At 28.9% G+C, this 14742-nt stretch overlaps 1 protein-coding gene across 1 annotated transcript; it reads right to left on the bottom strand.

Moving 5' to 3' along the window:
- Positions 1–3744: 3744 nt before the first annotated feature.
- Positions 3745–5798, bottom strand: LOC114125966 (uncharacterized). Its single transcript, XM_050208861.1, has 2 exons — positions 5794–5798; positions 3745–5413 (listed from the first exon to the last, which is right to left on the bottom strand). The coding sequence occupies exons 1-2, from the start codon at positions 5796–5798 to the stop codon at positions 3745–3747; spliced, it is 1674 nt and encodes a 557-aa protein (XP_050064818.1).
- Positions 5799–14742: the final 8944 nt, after the last annotated feature.

Genomic DNA, 14742 nt, shown 5'->3' with positions numbered 1-14742 from the left:
TGATTTAGCTATAGAACTAAATATTGAATTTAAACTTAATTGCATAGTTCATAATTTAAAAGACATTATTAAAAAAAAAGTAATACATTTTTTTTTATTTTCTTACACTAAAAAAATTAATTTGATTTTGAAAGGTAAAATTTTAAATAACAATAAAATTAATGATAAACTTCAACAAATTGCATTTGATTATTACAAAAAACACAAAGCTAAGAAAATAAGAATCGATAATTTAAAAAAAGGCAGTTAGTAGTACAATAATTCTTACTGAAATATATATTTATATAAAATACATGCTAAATAGTTTTTGCGATTTTTTCAATGTATAAAAAAAAATTTGTATCTTTTATTTTTGAAGTCGTAAAGATTGAAGATGTATTGTAAAAATGTTAAAATTGATGATATCTCTAGAATTAATATTTATTTTTTTGTAATATAGGGCATATTTTAAAGAGTAACTATATTTTACTTTATCATTATTCCAATATATATGTGATATGTTCATAAACTTTATATAATATTATTAAAATAAGTATACTTTGTAATAATAATTAAGTTTTTTGTTTAAATTTAATAAAACAAAATAAAATTATGATATTTTTTATATTTTATTTAATAATTAAATGTTATTGGCTATTGTTGATATTATTAGAGACATGAATTAAAAATGATAACATATAATCTAGGTTGCTAGTAGTGCTATCAGTATTAGTACAAAATCGTACCACAGGCTGCGCATTAATTACACATAAAATGGCTAAGTTGCCGTTCTATCTTATCTTTATTCTATGATTACGCTCTTTTATATGCTTATACACTACTGATATTGTATGCAAGTAATAAAAAACTCTGTAATATTAAATAAAATTCTTAGAAAAAATGCATATAATATGCATAAGCTATATACATTTTTATCACAATATCGTATTTTTAATTACTGGGAACGAAATCGCGTTTTTTTTATTAGACGGACAATATTGCAATTATCAATGGCATAATATTTATTTTAATTAATTGAACACACACAATAACGGCTCCACGTGGAGCAAAAACATTACACGGCCGCCCAATTATGACGTCATCGCGCGAGGAAAAGAACTGGGTGCTTGCTCAAATTATTCTATAATTTCGACCACGACGACGACGACGACGACATACGCGGGTCCCCTCCTCTCTGCACCATTACATTTGCCGCATTTACGTACTAAGCCTCGTATACTAAGCCTCATCAAATCTTCATATTTAGAAAATTGTAATCAAACTCGATCAATTTTTACTTCTAGTCCGATAAACTCTTTTAAGTTAATTCCAAAGCAATTATTTAAGTCAAGTATATCAATAGAGGATGATAATACTATAGAAATAAATAATTCATTGGAGGATATAGTGGGAAGGAGATTTGTCAATATTAAACATATTTTTGACTCTATTCAATCAATAAAGCATGAAGGATTTGACTGTACATTCAGTGACCTAAAGTTTGTAAATGAGATTAGGAAAGGATTTTTTAGTACTTTTGTATTTACTTGCAAGGTGTGCGGTAAAAAGGAAATATTTATAGTGAAGATCCTTCAGATAGTATTATAGATATTAATATGGCTGTCGTTTCTGCTATCGTCAATACTGGTCAAGGATACACACAGCTTGAGGAATTTGCAGCAACTTTAAACATGCCGATGATGTCGAATAGAAAATATCAAGAAGTACACACAAATGTATATAATTACACACATCAAATTGCATTGGATGGAATGATAGAAGCAGGTAAAGAAGAAAGAAAACTAGCTATTGAAAGGGGAGATGTAGACCAAAGTGGCCGTCCTCAAATCGCCGTTATAGCCGATGGTGCTTGGAGTAAGAGATCATACAAAACCAATTATAATGCGTTATCTGGCGTTGTACGTAATATTTATTTTACATGTATACTTAAATAATATTATAAAATTGTTATATTTTTAATAAAATAATGTATGTATTATTATTTTAAATAGGCTTGTATTATTGGAGCAGTGACTAAAAAGTATTATTTTTTGGAGTAAGAAATAAATTTTGTTGTGTGTGTTATTCGGCAAAAAAACGTGAAAAAGAACCAGCACCTCATCATTGCTTTCAAAATTGGAACGGACCTTCTACGGCTATGGAAACTGACATAATTTTCGATGGATTCAAACATAGCTTAAAAATGCATGGTGTCATATACTCGAAGTTAATTGGTAAAAAAATATGCATAATACTATAAATATATTTAGGGAAAAAATTGAAAAAAAATGTCCACCTGGTTAAAAAGTTTGAAAATGTATAACAAAATTTCACATAAATTTCAATAATAATAGAGCAGAACATTATAATTCAATATTGGCAAAATTTGTTGGAGGAAAGCGAGTTAATTTTTCCCAAAAAGGTATGTTAAATAATCGTAGTGTAATTGATTGTAAAATATTTTAAATTTGTATTCAATGATAAATCGCGGACAATGCGTGAATAGTAGGTTTATAATGCCAATATAGTATAATATGAACAATCTGATACCGTGTTCCGTCGCATGCCTGGTTCTTTTTTTCATATTATAAAATTTATTTAGTGAAAATGGTAGTTGAATGTCTAGCTATCAGTCATCATAATATATGATGTAAATCGATGTCCGAAAGTTAAATCCATAATTATCATACCTCCTAATGCCAAAGTTCAGAATATATCAGATGTTGTTTTTGATATGTAGGAAACTATATGTTTTGTCGCGAAATTCGGTTCAAGCGAACACGATTAATAACTCGACGTTATAGGCTGGGTGCTACCCATGTAATTATTGTAATAACAAATAACAAATATTTTAATAAATGAACTGTATAAAAATATGTATTGAATAAATGAAATAGTATACAAGAGAGGACTTAAATTATGTTAGTCCTAACAAATACAAATATTAATAAATATAATACTAAATACTTATGGCATAATATGCCGGATAACAGTTGTTATCAATAACAAATAATAATATTATATTAAAAGGAAAACGAGATACGTCTGAGCTGGTCATCTCTTTCTTGTTCACTCCGGGTCAACGCAATTTGCACCATACGATTGAATATAACAATATTACAAGCGCACAAACGTGGCGTAACCAAAAAATATAACAAAACGGACGGCAATACGCGACGACTATAAAATGCGGAATGCAAGCCACACGCGCAACGACAGCCTCCTTTTACCGAACGTTGTTTATACACGTTTAATGCACGTTAAATTATAATATATTAATATGCGGAAATCAACTAGAAAATAGCGATTAAGTCCAACATATAATAAAATAAAAACAAAACCGACGCATAAACAAAACGCAACTACGAACGCAATTGCGCTGCGACAGCGGGCGACAGCGGCAAAAAAAGAACGAATGAATAATAATCGGCGGCTCATACAGTACATTTTTTAATAAGCATAATATAAAATATGTCGGCTCGGGCCGACGCGGGGTGGCGACGAAGATAAAAATAATAATAGTAATAATCGCCATGGAGTTTACTGTCTGACCCGAACATCCTCCCCCGTTTTGAAAGGGTGCTTTCAAAAGGAATAAAATTCTCGGTCAGAGCGTATCTCTTACAATTATCGAATAATATATAATACAAACAAACTTAAAATAATAAGACATAGTTCAACTAAAAATATGTAAACAACATATTAATAAAAGGGGTAAGTTTATATACAACAAAAAAAAAAAAAAAAAAAAAAATGAAGGAATCTTCAGTTAGGATCGGTTGCATCTTCGGAGATAGGTAGCTTGACAACCTTTACTACTGGCCTCTTGAATAGTCCCTCTGCCGTTCTTACTGTGACTACTCGCACTACCTTGTCTGGTCCAGGATGAACTTCGATCACTCGACCTAATTGCCAAGCTAGAGGAGGGCGAGTTGGGGAATTTATAATCACCATGTCTCCCACGTTCAAATTGGCGCATTGGGAGTACCATTTTTGTCGGCTTTGTAATGTATGAAGGTATTCGCGATTCCATCGAGTCCAAAATGATTGAGTAGCCTGTTTGACCAATTGCCATCTTCGAAGACGATTTTGGGGTACGTCGGTAACGTCACTGTCAGGAATTTCTATGATCGGTTGACCAATTAAAAAATGACCAGGAGTCAACGCGCACAAATCGTTTGTTTCACTGGACGCAGCCACTAATTGTCGCGAGTTTAACACTCCTTCAACCTTGGTGATCAATGTCATAAATTCCTCCAATGTGTAAATCTGAGATCCGATTACCTTTTTCATATGCAGCTTCGCACTTTTTATTGCTGCTTCCCATATTCCCCCGAAATGAGGGGCAGCAGGTGGATTAAATATCCATTGACAGGGGATACGGGCGTGTAAAACGTCTTGTACAGTGGCGTCTTTAAATAAATTTTTCAGTATCCGAGCTGCACCAACATAGTTAGTGCCGCAGTCTGATCGTATGGTCGCTGGAATTCCTCGTCTGGCCACGAAGCGATCTAGAGCAGCTAAAAAAGCCTCAGTGGAAAGATCTGTAACTGCTTCCAAATGGACCGCCTTTGTTGATAAGCATACGAACAACGCAAGATATGCCTTATAACTCTTGGCGTTTCGACGCTTGCTCTCTTTCACTGCAAAGGGTCCCCCATAATCCATTCCAACATTACTGAATGGACGGTGTGGCTTAACTCGGAACGATGGTAGATCAGCCATTACGGGCTGGGAACACTTAGCTTTGTGCCGGACACAGGTGATACATTTAAATATTACCTGTCGAATTGCTGCTCGACCGGAGACAATCCAGAAACGGCGTTGGATCAATGACAATAATAGACGAGTTCCACCGTGTAACGTACTAGAATGATAATGTTGTATAATTAATTGACTAAGATGAGATGATTTTGGTAAGAGTATCGGGTGTTTTGCATCTGGATTTAAAGATGAATATTTCAATCGACCACCAACTCGAATAACCTGTCTCTCGTCCAAAAACGGAGCCAATTGTGCGAGGACGGTTGGTGTGACTATTGATTTTGAATTCACCAGTTTGTGATAAAGTTCAGAAAAATAGATTTTTTGAGAACACTTGACAGCCGACAATAAAGCACGTTCGCATTCTTGCCAAGATACTGGACCAAAGTTGACTTGTCGCCGCCGCGAATTGTCAATGAATCTGAAGCAGTAAGCTAACACTCTCTGTATTCTTGATAATGATGAAAATCTTTGAATAATTGACTCACAGTTTTGTTCTTCGTGCAAATGTAAAACATTTGTTGTACACCTAGTCTCAGGTAATTGCTCTATCGATGGTAACGTCAGCTCAGACACGGTAGACACGGGCCAATGATCGTCAGATTGAAATAAAAATTCAGGACCCCGGAAATATAATGAGTTTGAAATCAACTCGGAGGGAAGTAATCCTCTAATTGATTTACTTTTATGTATTAGTTAATAATAGATTTAAAGGTAAATGAAACAAGACAATATTGTATATTATGTTAAATAAAATAATAGTGAACCAGGTTAACATATTATGAATAAATAATTAATATAATATTGCAGAATAATAATCTTTTTTTTTATTATTAACATTATATACATATTATACTAATATGTGATAACTTTATTAAAATAGTAACCATAGGTCTTATATGGCTTATATATATATATATATAAAAAATATTATTAATAATTTACTAATAATTAATAAATTAATATAATAATAATATACATAATAAATTGATGTGTAAAGTAAAGAACTTTGATAAAAAAAAAACAGTATTCATCATAGGACATATATACCTCATATGACTTATATAAAGAAAAAACATATTATTAATAATTTACTAATAACATAATAACAATCCTTTTAATATAATAATATACATAATAAATTGATGTGTAAAGTAAGGGATTTTGATTAAAAAAAAAAAACAGTATCCATCATAGGACATAGACCTCATATGGCTTATATAAATAAAAAAAAATTAATATTAATAATTTACAAATAACAATATAGATCTTATATATGGCTTAGAAAAACGAAAAATTCTTTATTAATAAACAGGAACACCCAAACACTTCTCATACTTTATTTTTATAATGATTTCCACTGTTTTTTAAGATATTTGAAGTAAAATTTGAAAATATCTTTTCTTCATCTATACTATGGATTCTTCCAGATAATGTTTCTATAAAATCATAATTTAATTAATCGATTTATTATAAATATATATTCAATTGAATACTGATCATAGTTATACAAAACCACAACTACATAATTATATCGTAGATAATTTATATTTATCAATATTTATTTATTAATATTTATTGATGAACTATGTATATATTATATTATATAGATAAAATATGCATGACATTGATGCTCATATAGCTGATCTGTGTAATATGGATATATTATCCTTCTTATAAACATTAATTAAATCATTTTATATTAAAAACTTCAAAAAAAAAAAATTTGCTTTGTAGTCTACAATCAGTAAAATTAAAATTAAATTTATATTTAATATTAGTTACCATGTATTACTTTGTAAATACCAAGTTTTACAAATGGCTTCTTGGTTTTTCCTTGTAAACTAAACAAGGAAGCAATTTCTCTTGTAAAACATATATCAAACGCAGATTTAACTGCAGAATTTAAACTTTGTAGGTTGCCAGTTTTCAACAATATTTAGGTTTTCTAAGAAAAAAAAATTCAAGTAACAAATTATGTTAAAAATTAAAAGTAGATAATAAGTTTGATTATTTTCTGTAGTTATAGTACATCATAATATACTATATAATAACTATAATAATATACTAAAATATTTTTTCAGTGATTTTCTTACATATAACATATGTGAAGATATGAAATGATTGATAGTTTTATAGAAATAAAAGATTTAATACTTACCATGCAACTCTTCCACATTACGGTTAAAATTGTCATTATCTATTGACAACAGTTGCTCAACAATTTCCAGACTATTATAACACTGGTTATTGGCAACAATTCAATGAACGGTGCCGGTAATTTAGGTAATGGAAATGCGAAGGATTGAGTTCTTTTATCTTTTTCTAGCAATTTGTTAATTTTTTTGTCCATATTTTCCAGAAACGTACATACTTTAATTTGATTGGTATTATTAATTAATATTTGTGTTAAAAGTTGTTGATCTTTACTCTATATTATTTTTTTTAATTTTTCTACAGCGTCGAAACAACAAGAGTTTTGATCTTTTTCAACTGAAACTTTAAAATTTAATAAAAAAAATATTATTAAAATCTATTAACAAACTTGATTACTTGATAAAGGCATATTATTGTTAGTTATCTCATCATCATTAATTGAATTGGTGCTGCAGTCTTCATCAAAATCAAATAAACTTTTGTTAACTGTTCCTACCTATAATACAAATCAAAATGTTATATAATATTATAATATTTTAAGTACTGCTGGGAATAAAAAATAAAATAAATAAGTAGCTATTTTTATTTTAGCTGTGTATTTGCACAGTTGAAAAGTGCAAATACAGCTAGTATATTTTATTTTAAAAGAAACTACCAAAACAAATGATTTATTCTTTATAGTTTACAAATATATTCTCTTTTTTTGGCATATTGGTCGTAGAACTTACAGATATATATTGTGTTACCTATCCCAAAAAGGGAACTCGAAGTATTAAAATATTGATAACTATTATTATTACTTGTGCAGGAATACAAATCAAAGTAGGAGGACTATCATTTATGTTTGCATTCTGTTTTTCATTGCTTGATATTAAGTGCTGGTAGTTATTATTTATTATAATATCATTATTCATATACCAAAATTAACATTATTAAGCTTCGTGGAATCAGCTATTATAGACAAACAATATTGTTAAGATTAAGTTGGGATAATTATTATAAGTAATGTGGTATACCGGTATTTCAGTATACACGGTATAACCAACTAGGTACCTACTACCTACGTCTTACCCTCGTATTCGCTAGTTAATGACACTCTCTAAAATAAATTAGAATGGCACTGTTAACTAGTGAGGTACGATGGTGTGCGCTTGTCGATTCTATGCTCCTTTATGGTGGAAAAGACTCGAAGATTACATATACCCGTGGTACGTAATACGTATATCCCGGCACTGTTTCCTATATAAAGGTAGAAACGCAAGGAAGACTTAAATGATATCCAACTCGGGTTGTTCTGGTCGGAAACACTTTTTTATTAACCTTTTAAAAAAAAACACAAAATAAACAATCAAAAAAACTATTTCGTTTAGCCCGTACTATTATCGTCGCTTCACACGTACGATCGTCGTACCTACGCTCTCGCCGACTCACTCAGCGACAGCGGGACCCCTCTTGCCTGTGCGTACGGCGGTCTTATATACGAAATTTTCTTGTTGCCTCAGCATATTTAGCTTCACCGGCCTCTCCTGTGTTTTATTTTAAAATATTCTTTTATTCATATTAAGTAATAATTTTTGGACGACTGTCTACAATATACGACAGTCCCCGTTGTTTTTTTTAAAAAAATGCCCTCGCCCTCATTTTTTAAGAATACATTAAGAATTTCTTAATACTATGTTAATTACTATACTATATTATAACTAGGTTACTGTTTTTTTTTTTTTGCGTCATTGACTATAAATTATGCTTATCTGTTAGTTTTATCCCATTAATAATTAATTATATTTAATACGTGCTGTCGTATACGCCGATTACTCGGACGTATACCAAAATAAAATTAAACACAAAATAACGCAAAAGAACTTTATTTAAACACGACGTCCGGTGGTGATCGAGTCACACGATCACCACCACTGACCCCCCTTTGCTGTCTTAGCCATCTCTCTTATATATTACACTTACAATCGAAATACTATCGATTGTTTTACATTTTTCTATTACTACGTTAAATTTACAGTTAATAGACACTATGATTATTATGTAATTGTTATTTTAACCCGATTAATAAATTATTAAACAAATTTATTTACATTTCTTATTATTATATCTTGCTTACTATGCTAACTGTAATATAAAGTTTACTGACACTGAATTGCACAATTGTTATTTTAACCTATTTGTGTGAATAATTAAGTATTGCTTAACTTATTGAATTTTGCTGTTTTACTTATTATCTATAGGTTTTCTTAACTTATTTCTTACGTACTAACATCTCTTATAAAATATTCATACATATAATACAACAACGGTGTTAACACATATATTGTTCACCTACTGAAATAATTATTTCAAGAAAAGAACACAAATTATTAAATAAACTTTTTATTATTATAAATTGTATTTACACAAGTTTTCTTACTTCTCTAGTAAAAGGTACATATTCTACAATACGATCATGAATCAATAAACAATAAGCAGTTACACCTGTAAGCGATTCTGAAGCTTCAATTTCTAATTGTACATCTACTGCTGAGGCTGTGGCAGAATCGTTCTGTTTCGAAGTATCAATGACTATAATTGGAGCGTTTGAAAGAAAAGTAGAAGGACTCAATATCGGATTCCGTATACTTTTTTCATAGTACGATTCTTGAAATGATGTATACATATCATATAATAAGGTAAAATTATTTTTTGTAAAATCTAAATTCAAATTATCGTACGGATAAGCTATTGAGTTCAGAAATACTCTAACGTTTGTTAGATTACAATGGTCAAATATACTACAGTCTTTTTCTAACGTATTTTTACGTCCTTTTTGCAATCCGATTATTATAAATATTATAATATTATAATATATATTAAATTATTATAATATATATAATAATATGCAATAACTTTTAGTCATGGTAACTTACAGCTGCTCAATAAATACTATCCATGGACTATAGGACTATGGTCTTTATTATGTGAGAAGGAACCGAAAAAAACAACTATAGAAGATATAGAAAACTATTACAACATTTTGAAAACTACTGGAGTTCATTTAAAAGAAGATAGGAAACCTAAAACCTCAAAGTATCATAAATGGTCAGTCGTTGTAAAACCTCTATATGAACGAATGAAACATGAAGAAAAACAGTTAAACGAACATATAGCTAAAACTAATAACCTTAGATCTCCTCAAATTAACTTTACATCAATTAAGGATCATTTATCTAGTTCGAACGCTAAACGTAGTAATGTTAATAATGATACGATCATGAAAAACGAACCATTTTATTTTAATCCAGAAGCAAACAGTTCTATGGTTACAGATCCTGCAGTTAAAAATATGTTTAATTTTACTCTAACACCGCAACCTAAGAAAGGTTCAGGTTTATATAAAGATGTAATACCACAAACGCAATTAGTTTATTATGACGACTCGAATGAACTAGTAACTAGATTAAATCTTTTAACATCATCGCAAACTATTGGTAATACTGGTGTTAATAATGAAATAATATCTATTTTAGAAGAACTACGTGTGAGAAATATTATAGTTTAATGACAACCTTAGAGAATATAGCTAATGAGCTACATCGACCAGCGAGAAAAATATTTCCTAGACGTAGTGTAGTAACGCGGTTTATTGACGACCTCTGACAAGCTGATTTAATGGATATGCAATCTCATTCTAGACAGAATTATGGTTTTAAATATATTTTAGTTGCCATAGACACATATAGTAAGTACGTTTGGGTGGAAGCGTTGAAAAATAAAACATCAAAGGAATGTACAAATGGTATGTTTAATATATTGAAAAAAGCTCATCCAAAATTGTTACAGACAGATAATGGTACAGAATTTTATAATATTCAATTTCAAAATTTAATGAAAAAATATAAAATTAAACATTACAGTTCATACAGTGTTATTAAGTGTTCGATGGCTGAACGTGTCATACAAACTCTTAAAAATAATATATATAAACATTTTACTGCAACAGGTACATGGAATTGGTATAATACAATATCGAAAATTATGCATAACTATAATAACACAAAACATAGAACAATCAAATGTACACCGAATGAAGCTCGAGCGGATACAAACAAAATTAAATTTAATACACAATTTAATGATACATTATACAAACCAAAATTAAAAGTTAATGACAAAGTAAGAATATCTAAGTATAAACATATATTTAGTAAAGGATATACACCAAATTGGACAACGGAAATATTTACAGTTTCAAAAGTTTTACAGACAAATCCAGTAACTTATCAACTAAAAGATATAAACTACAATATAATCTTAGGTGGTTTTTACGAGCAGGAAATTAAATTAACTGATTTTCCAGACACTTTCCTCGTTGAACGTATTATAAAAAAAGTTGGGAATAAAATGTTTGTTAAATGGCTAGGTTTCGATTCGAGTCAAAATTCGTGGATAACATCATCAGATATTTTAAAATAAAGATTTTTTTTTTTTTTTTTTTTTTAATGTATGACACATTTTTATAATAAAAAAATATATACAAATTTTTTTATCAAGTAAAATTAATTATTTCACATGCTCTCCTAGTACTCCGTAGTCTATTTTTAAAAAACTTAATATATCCACAATTGATATAAACAGAAAGCGCTATATAGTAATAAATTTATTCAATGAAAAATAATAAAGCTGTTGTATAATACCGCTTCTAGTGCTAAATTTATTCAATAAAAAATAATAAAGCTGTTGAATTTTGTATAATATTTCGCTAAATAACGCTGTATATACCTACTGATTGTTGAATCATTAAGTTTTTAATTAAATTATTTTGTGAGTTTGTAATGACCATACGCCAATGTATTTATCCCATCATTCATTATATATCTTTTATCGTCATTAGCACTGAGAACAAGCTTGTTCATAGTTTTTGAATGAACAACATGTTTATTCGATTGAATGAAATTCATGTTTCTGTGAGATTGTTTTTTCTCAACAGGTCTATGGTTGATAAAAGCATTTAATATCTCTATGTAATCAATAAATTTCATATGATTTTTAATTACATATTTTTTTACACCTTTTGCTTTTTTTTCTACAGTATCATCTATGGTTTTATAAGCGTATAATTTCGGTCTCAACGAAATGAATTCTTTAAGAATTATTGATTTAAGTTCGTCTTTGAAGAATCCTGGTTGGCTTTTATGAATTTCACTAAAGCAATAATGGTCTTTAGGATAATTAGATGTGTCAAAATATGGCAATAAATCATTTTTTAAATCATCGAAAAAATTTTTTGTTTGAATGCTATATACCAAGGAATCTGTATCCGAATATAAAGAACTAATTTTTCTACCATATTTCTTTTTCATTACATTATAATGAAAATCATACATGAAAGTTTTTGAAACGTCTAAAATTGCAGATCCTACATAAATCGCCTTATCGAATTTAATAGTTTCCTTATGTTGATGAATAGCCATAAGATTCGTAGAATATATAGTTCTATCTTTAAAATTAGTTTTTGCCATTAATTTATTAGCTTTTTTTCTGACGAAATCAGTTTTATAGAAATTCTTGTTCGAACAGTCTCCATACATTTTCCAAAAACACTATTAATTAAAAGCTTCCAGAATTCTTTTTCAAACTCATTTTTAGCTTCTGTTCTCATTTTAGTACATAATTCAATGTACGATGCCATCCATTTCTTTTGAGAAAATCGGATAGCTCGATAAATTTTTACAAGTTTAAGACCGTGAGAAATCGCTTGTTTTAAATTTTTGTAATGAACAATATAGTTTTTTTTCGGTAATAGTGTAGTTAACAATTTCTTAACATTAGAATTTGGTGGACATTCGTTTAACGGTAAAAACGGGAAATCATTATGAGTTTTATGCAAATTTTTAGGGTAGTCGACATCAACTTCTAATATATATCCAACTTCAGAATCATCAGCAATTTTAGTTACGTCTATATTTAAGTCATCAACCCATTCAAAATCTTTAAAAGGTAATTCTGTTAACATAGACTTTCCATATAAATTTACACAATCAAGATATGTTAACCATGTAATTATTTGGTAAATATTTGGTATATTTGCTTTAGCATACCTTTTAGTTGATTGAGTTATTCCCCCACGAATTGAGTTCTCGATAAACAAAAGCATGTTAGGACATTTTAACCTTTCTAATTCGATCTTAGTATATTTAAGCATACAGTCATACGCAAATCCTGGAGGAGTCATATAATAAGCAGGATCTAGCTCAAGAGTAGATAAACATAAGTCTCTGAAATTTTCAAACACATCAGCTAGTATAGCAACATCAGTTTTTAAATCATGATCACTGTATTCACCTAATGTCTTTATATTAAACACGTTCCATACATTTTTCGCATGTATATAATCGTCATCAGTAATATTTTCATCGGTTAGAGTGCTATAAAATTTAAGCTTTGAAGGTAAAAAAGAATCATTAAGTTTACTCCAACTATCAACATATCCATAAGGGAAGACTCCTTTTCGTGTAACTAAATCTAACACTTCAATAGAAAATATTTTAATAGTTTCTCTAAACCTCAACTTATCTTCCAATAAATTTTTTGCTAGTTTACTTAATTTTTCAGCCATAAAACGGTATGTATCAACAAACTTTATGTTAAATTTTGGTGCGATTGCTTTACTAAATGATATATATTTTTCAGATGAATTAGGTATAACATGAATATCTTTATCGTTACATCCAAGTTCTCGAATTATAAAGTGACTGTCATATGCTAGATTATGAAAGAAGATTGGTACAAATGATGGATTAGTTAGCTGAAAATTACATTTTACACAAATACATCGTCTGTAATTTCCAGTTATATGACAGTGATCTCGAACTTTTAACAAATTATTATCTTTAAAAGTTAATAAACATTTTTCACAAACCTTAGCTTTTTGAAAATTTTTTTCTTCTTTTAAAGTCAATTCGTTAATTGGTAAATTAGTTTTATAAATATCATTAATTTTATTTCCTATAATTATCATACTATTCATACATTTTTTTTGCGGCATTTTTACCTCTGTATATTACTACTTTTCTAGGAATTTCAAACTTTTTTATTAATTTTTTCGAAATAATATTATAGTCAACTTTTACATAAAACCCGTAACTCATAAGTTTATGTAAATGTGTGATATGAGTTTTTTTTTTTTACCATTTTGAAAGAATTTATCAGGTTGTTTAGGGTTTAAAATACATTCGAAATCAGCGTATATAACAATTGGGATTCGTTGAGTATTTTTATAGTTTTTGAAATATATGAAATCGTCATCTCCTTTTTCAAACATTATAGGTCTTCCTAATTTATTTTTAATACACATTTCTTTATGTCTAATTAATCCTGTTTCACCCCAAAGTTTGCTTTTACACGGTTTATTTCCAAAACTTGTAAAACATCTCTTACATATAATCAATTTTGAACAATTTTTAGTTCTTTGGCTTCTAATAAACCTCGAGAAGTTGTTAATATAACAATAATGAGCTTTATTATTATCACCAAATAGAAAAAGATCAAAATGATTTTTTTTTTTCAATATTGGTTATACATAATGGGTAAATTACATTATTATCATCTAAGCTGTAAATATTTATTGATACATTGTTTCATACATTCTAGTTTACAATATTTCAAAACAATGAAAAATCCTTCATCAAGAATAACGAAAAGCATTTTTAAATTAATCGAATATGACTTCACAATTAAACATAAAGCAGGATCAGCAAATTTAGCAGCAGACAGCCTCTCCAGGTTTCCTATAAATTTAACAGAGATAGAAAAACTAAATACGAATGTAGAAATCAGTATGGAGGATATTGAACT

The sequence above is a fragment of the Aphis gossypii genome, unplaced genomic scaffold (genome assembly GCF_020184175.1).
Source record: "Aphis gossypii isolate Hap1 unplaced genomic scaffold, ASM2018417v2 Contig00322, whole genome shotgun sequence".
NCBI classification, from domain to species: domain Eukaryota; kingdom Metazoa; phylum Arthropoda; class Insecta; order Hemiptera; family Aphididae; genus Aphis; species Aphis gossypii.
This window is presented reverse-complemented; position numbering and strand designations above follow the sequence as displayed.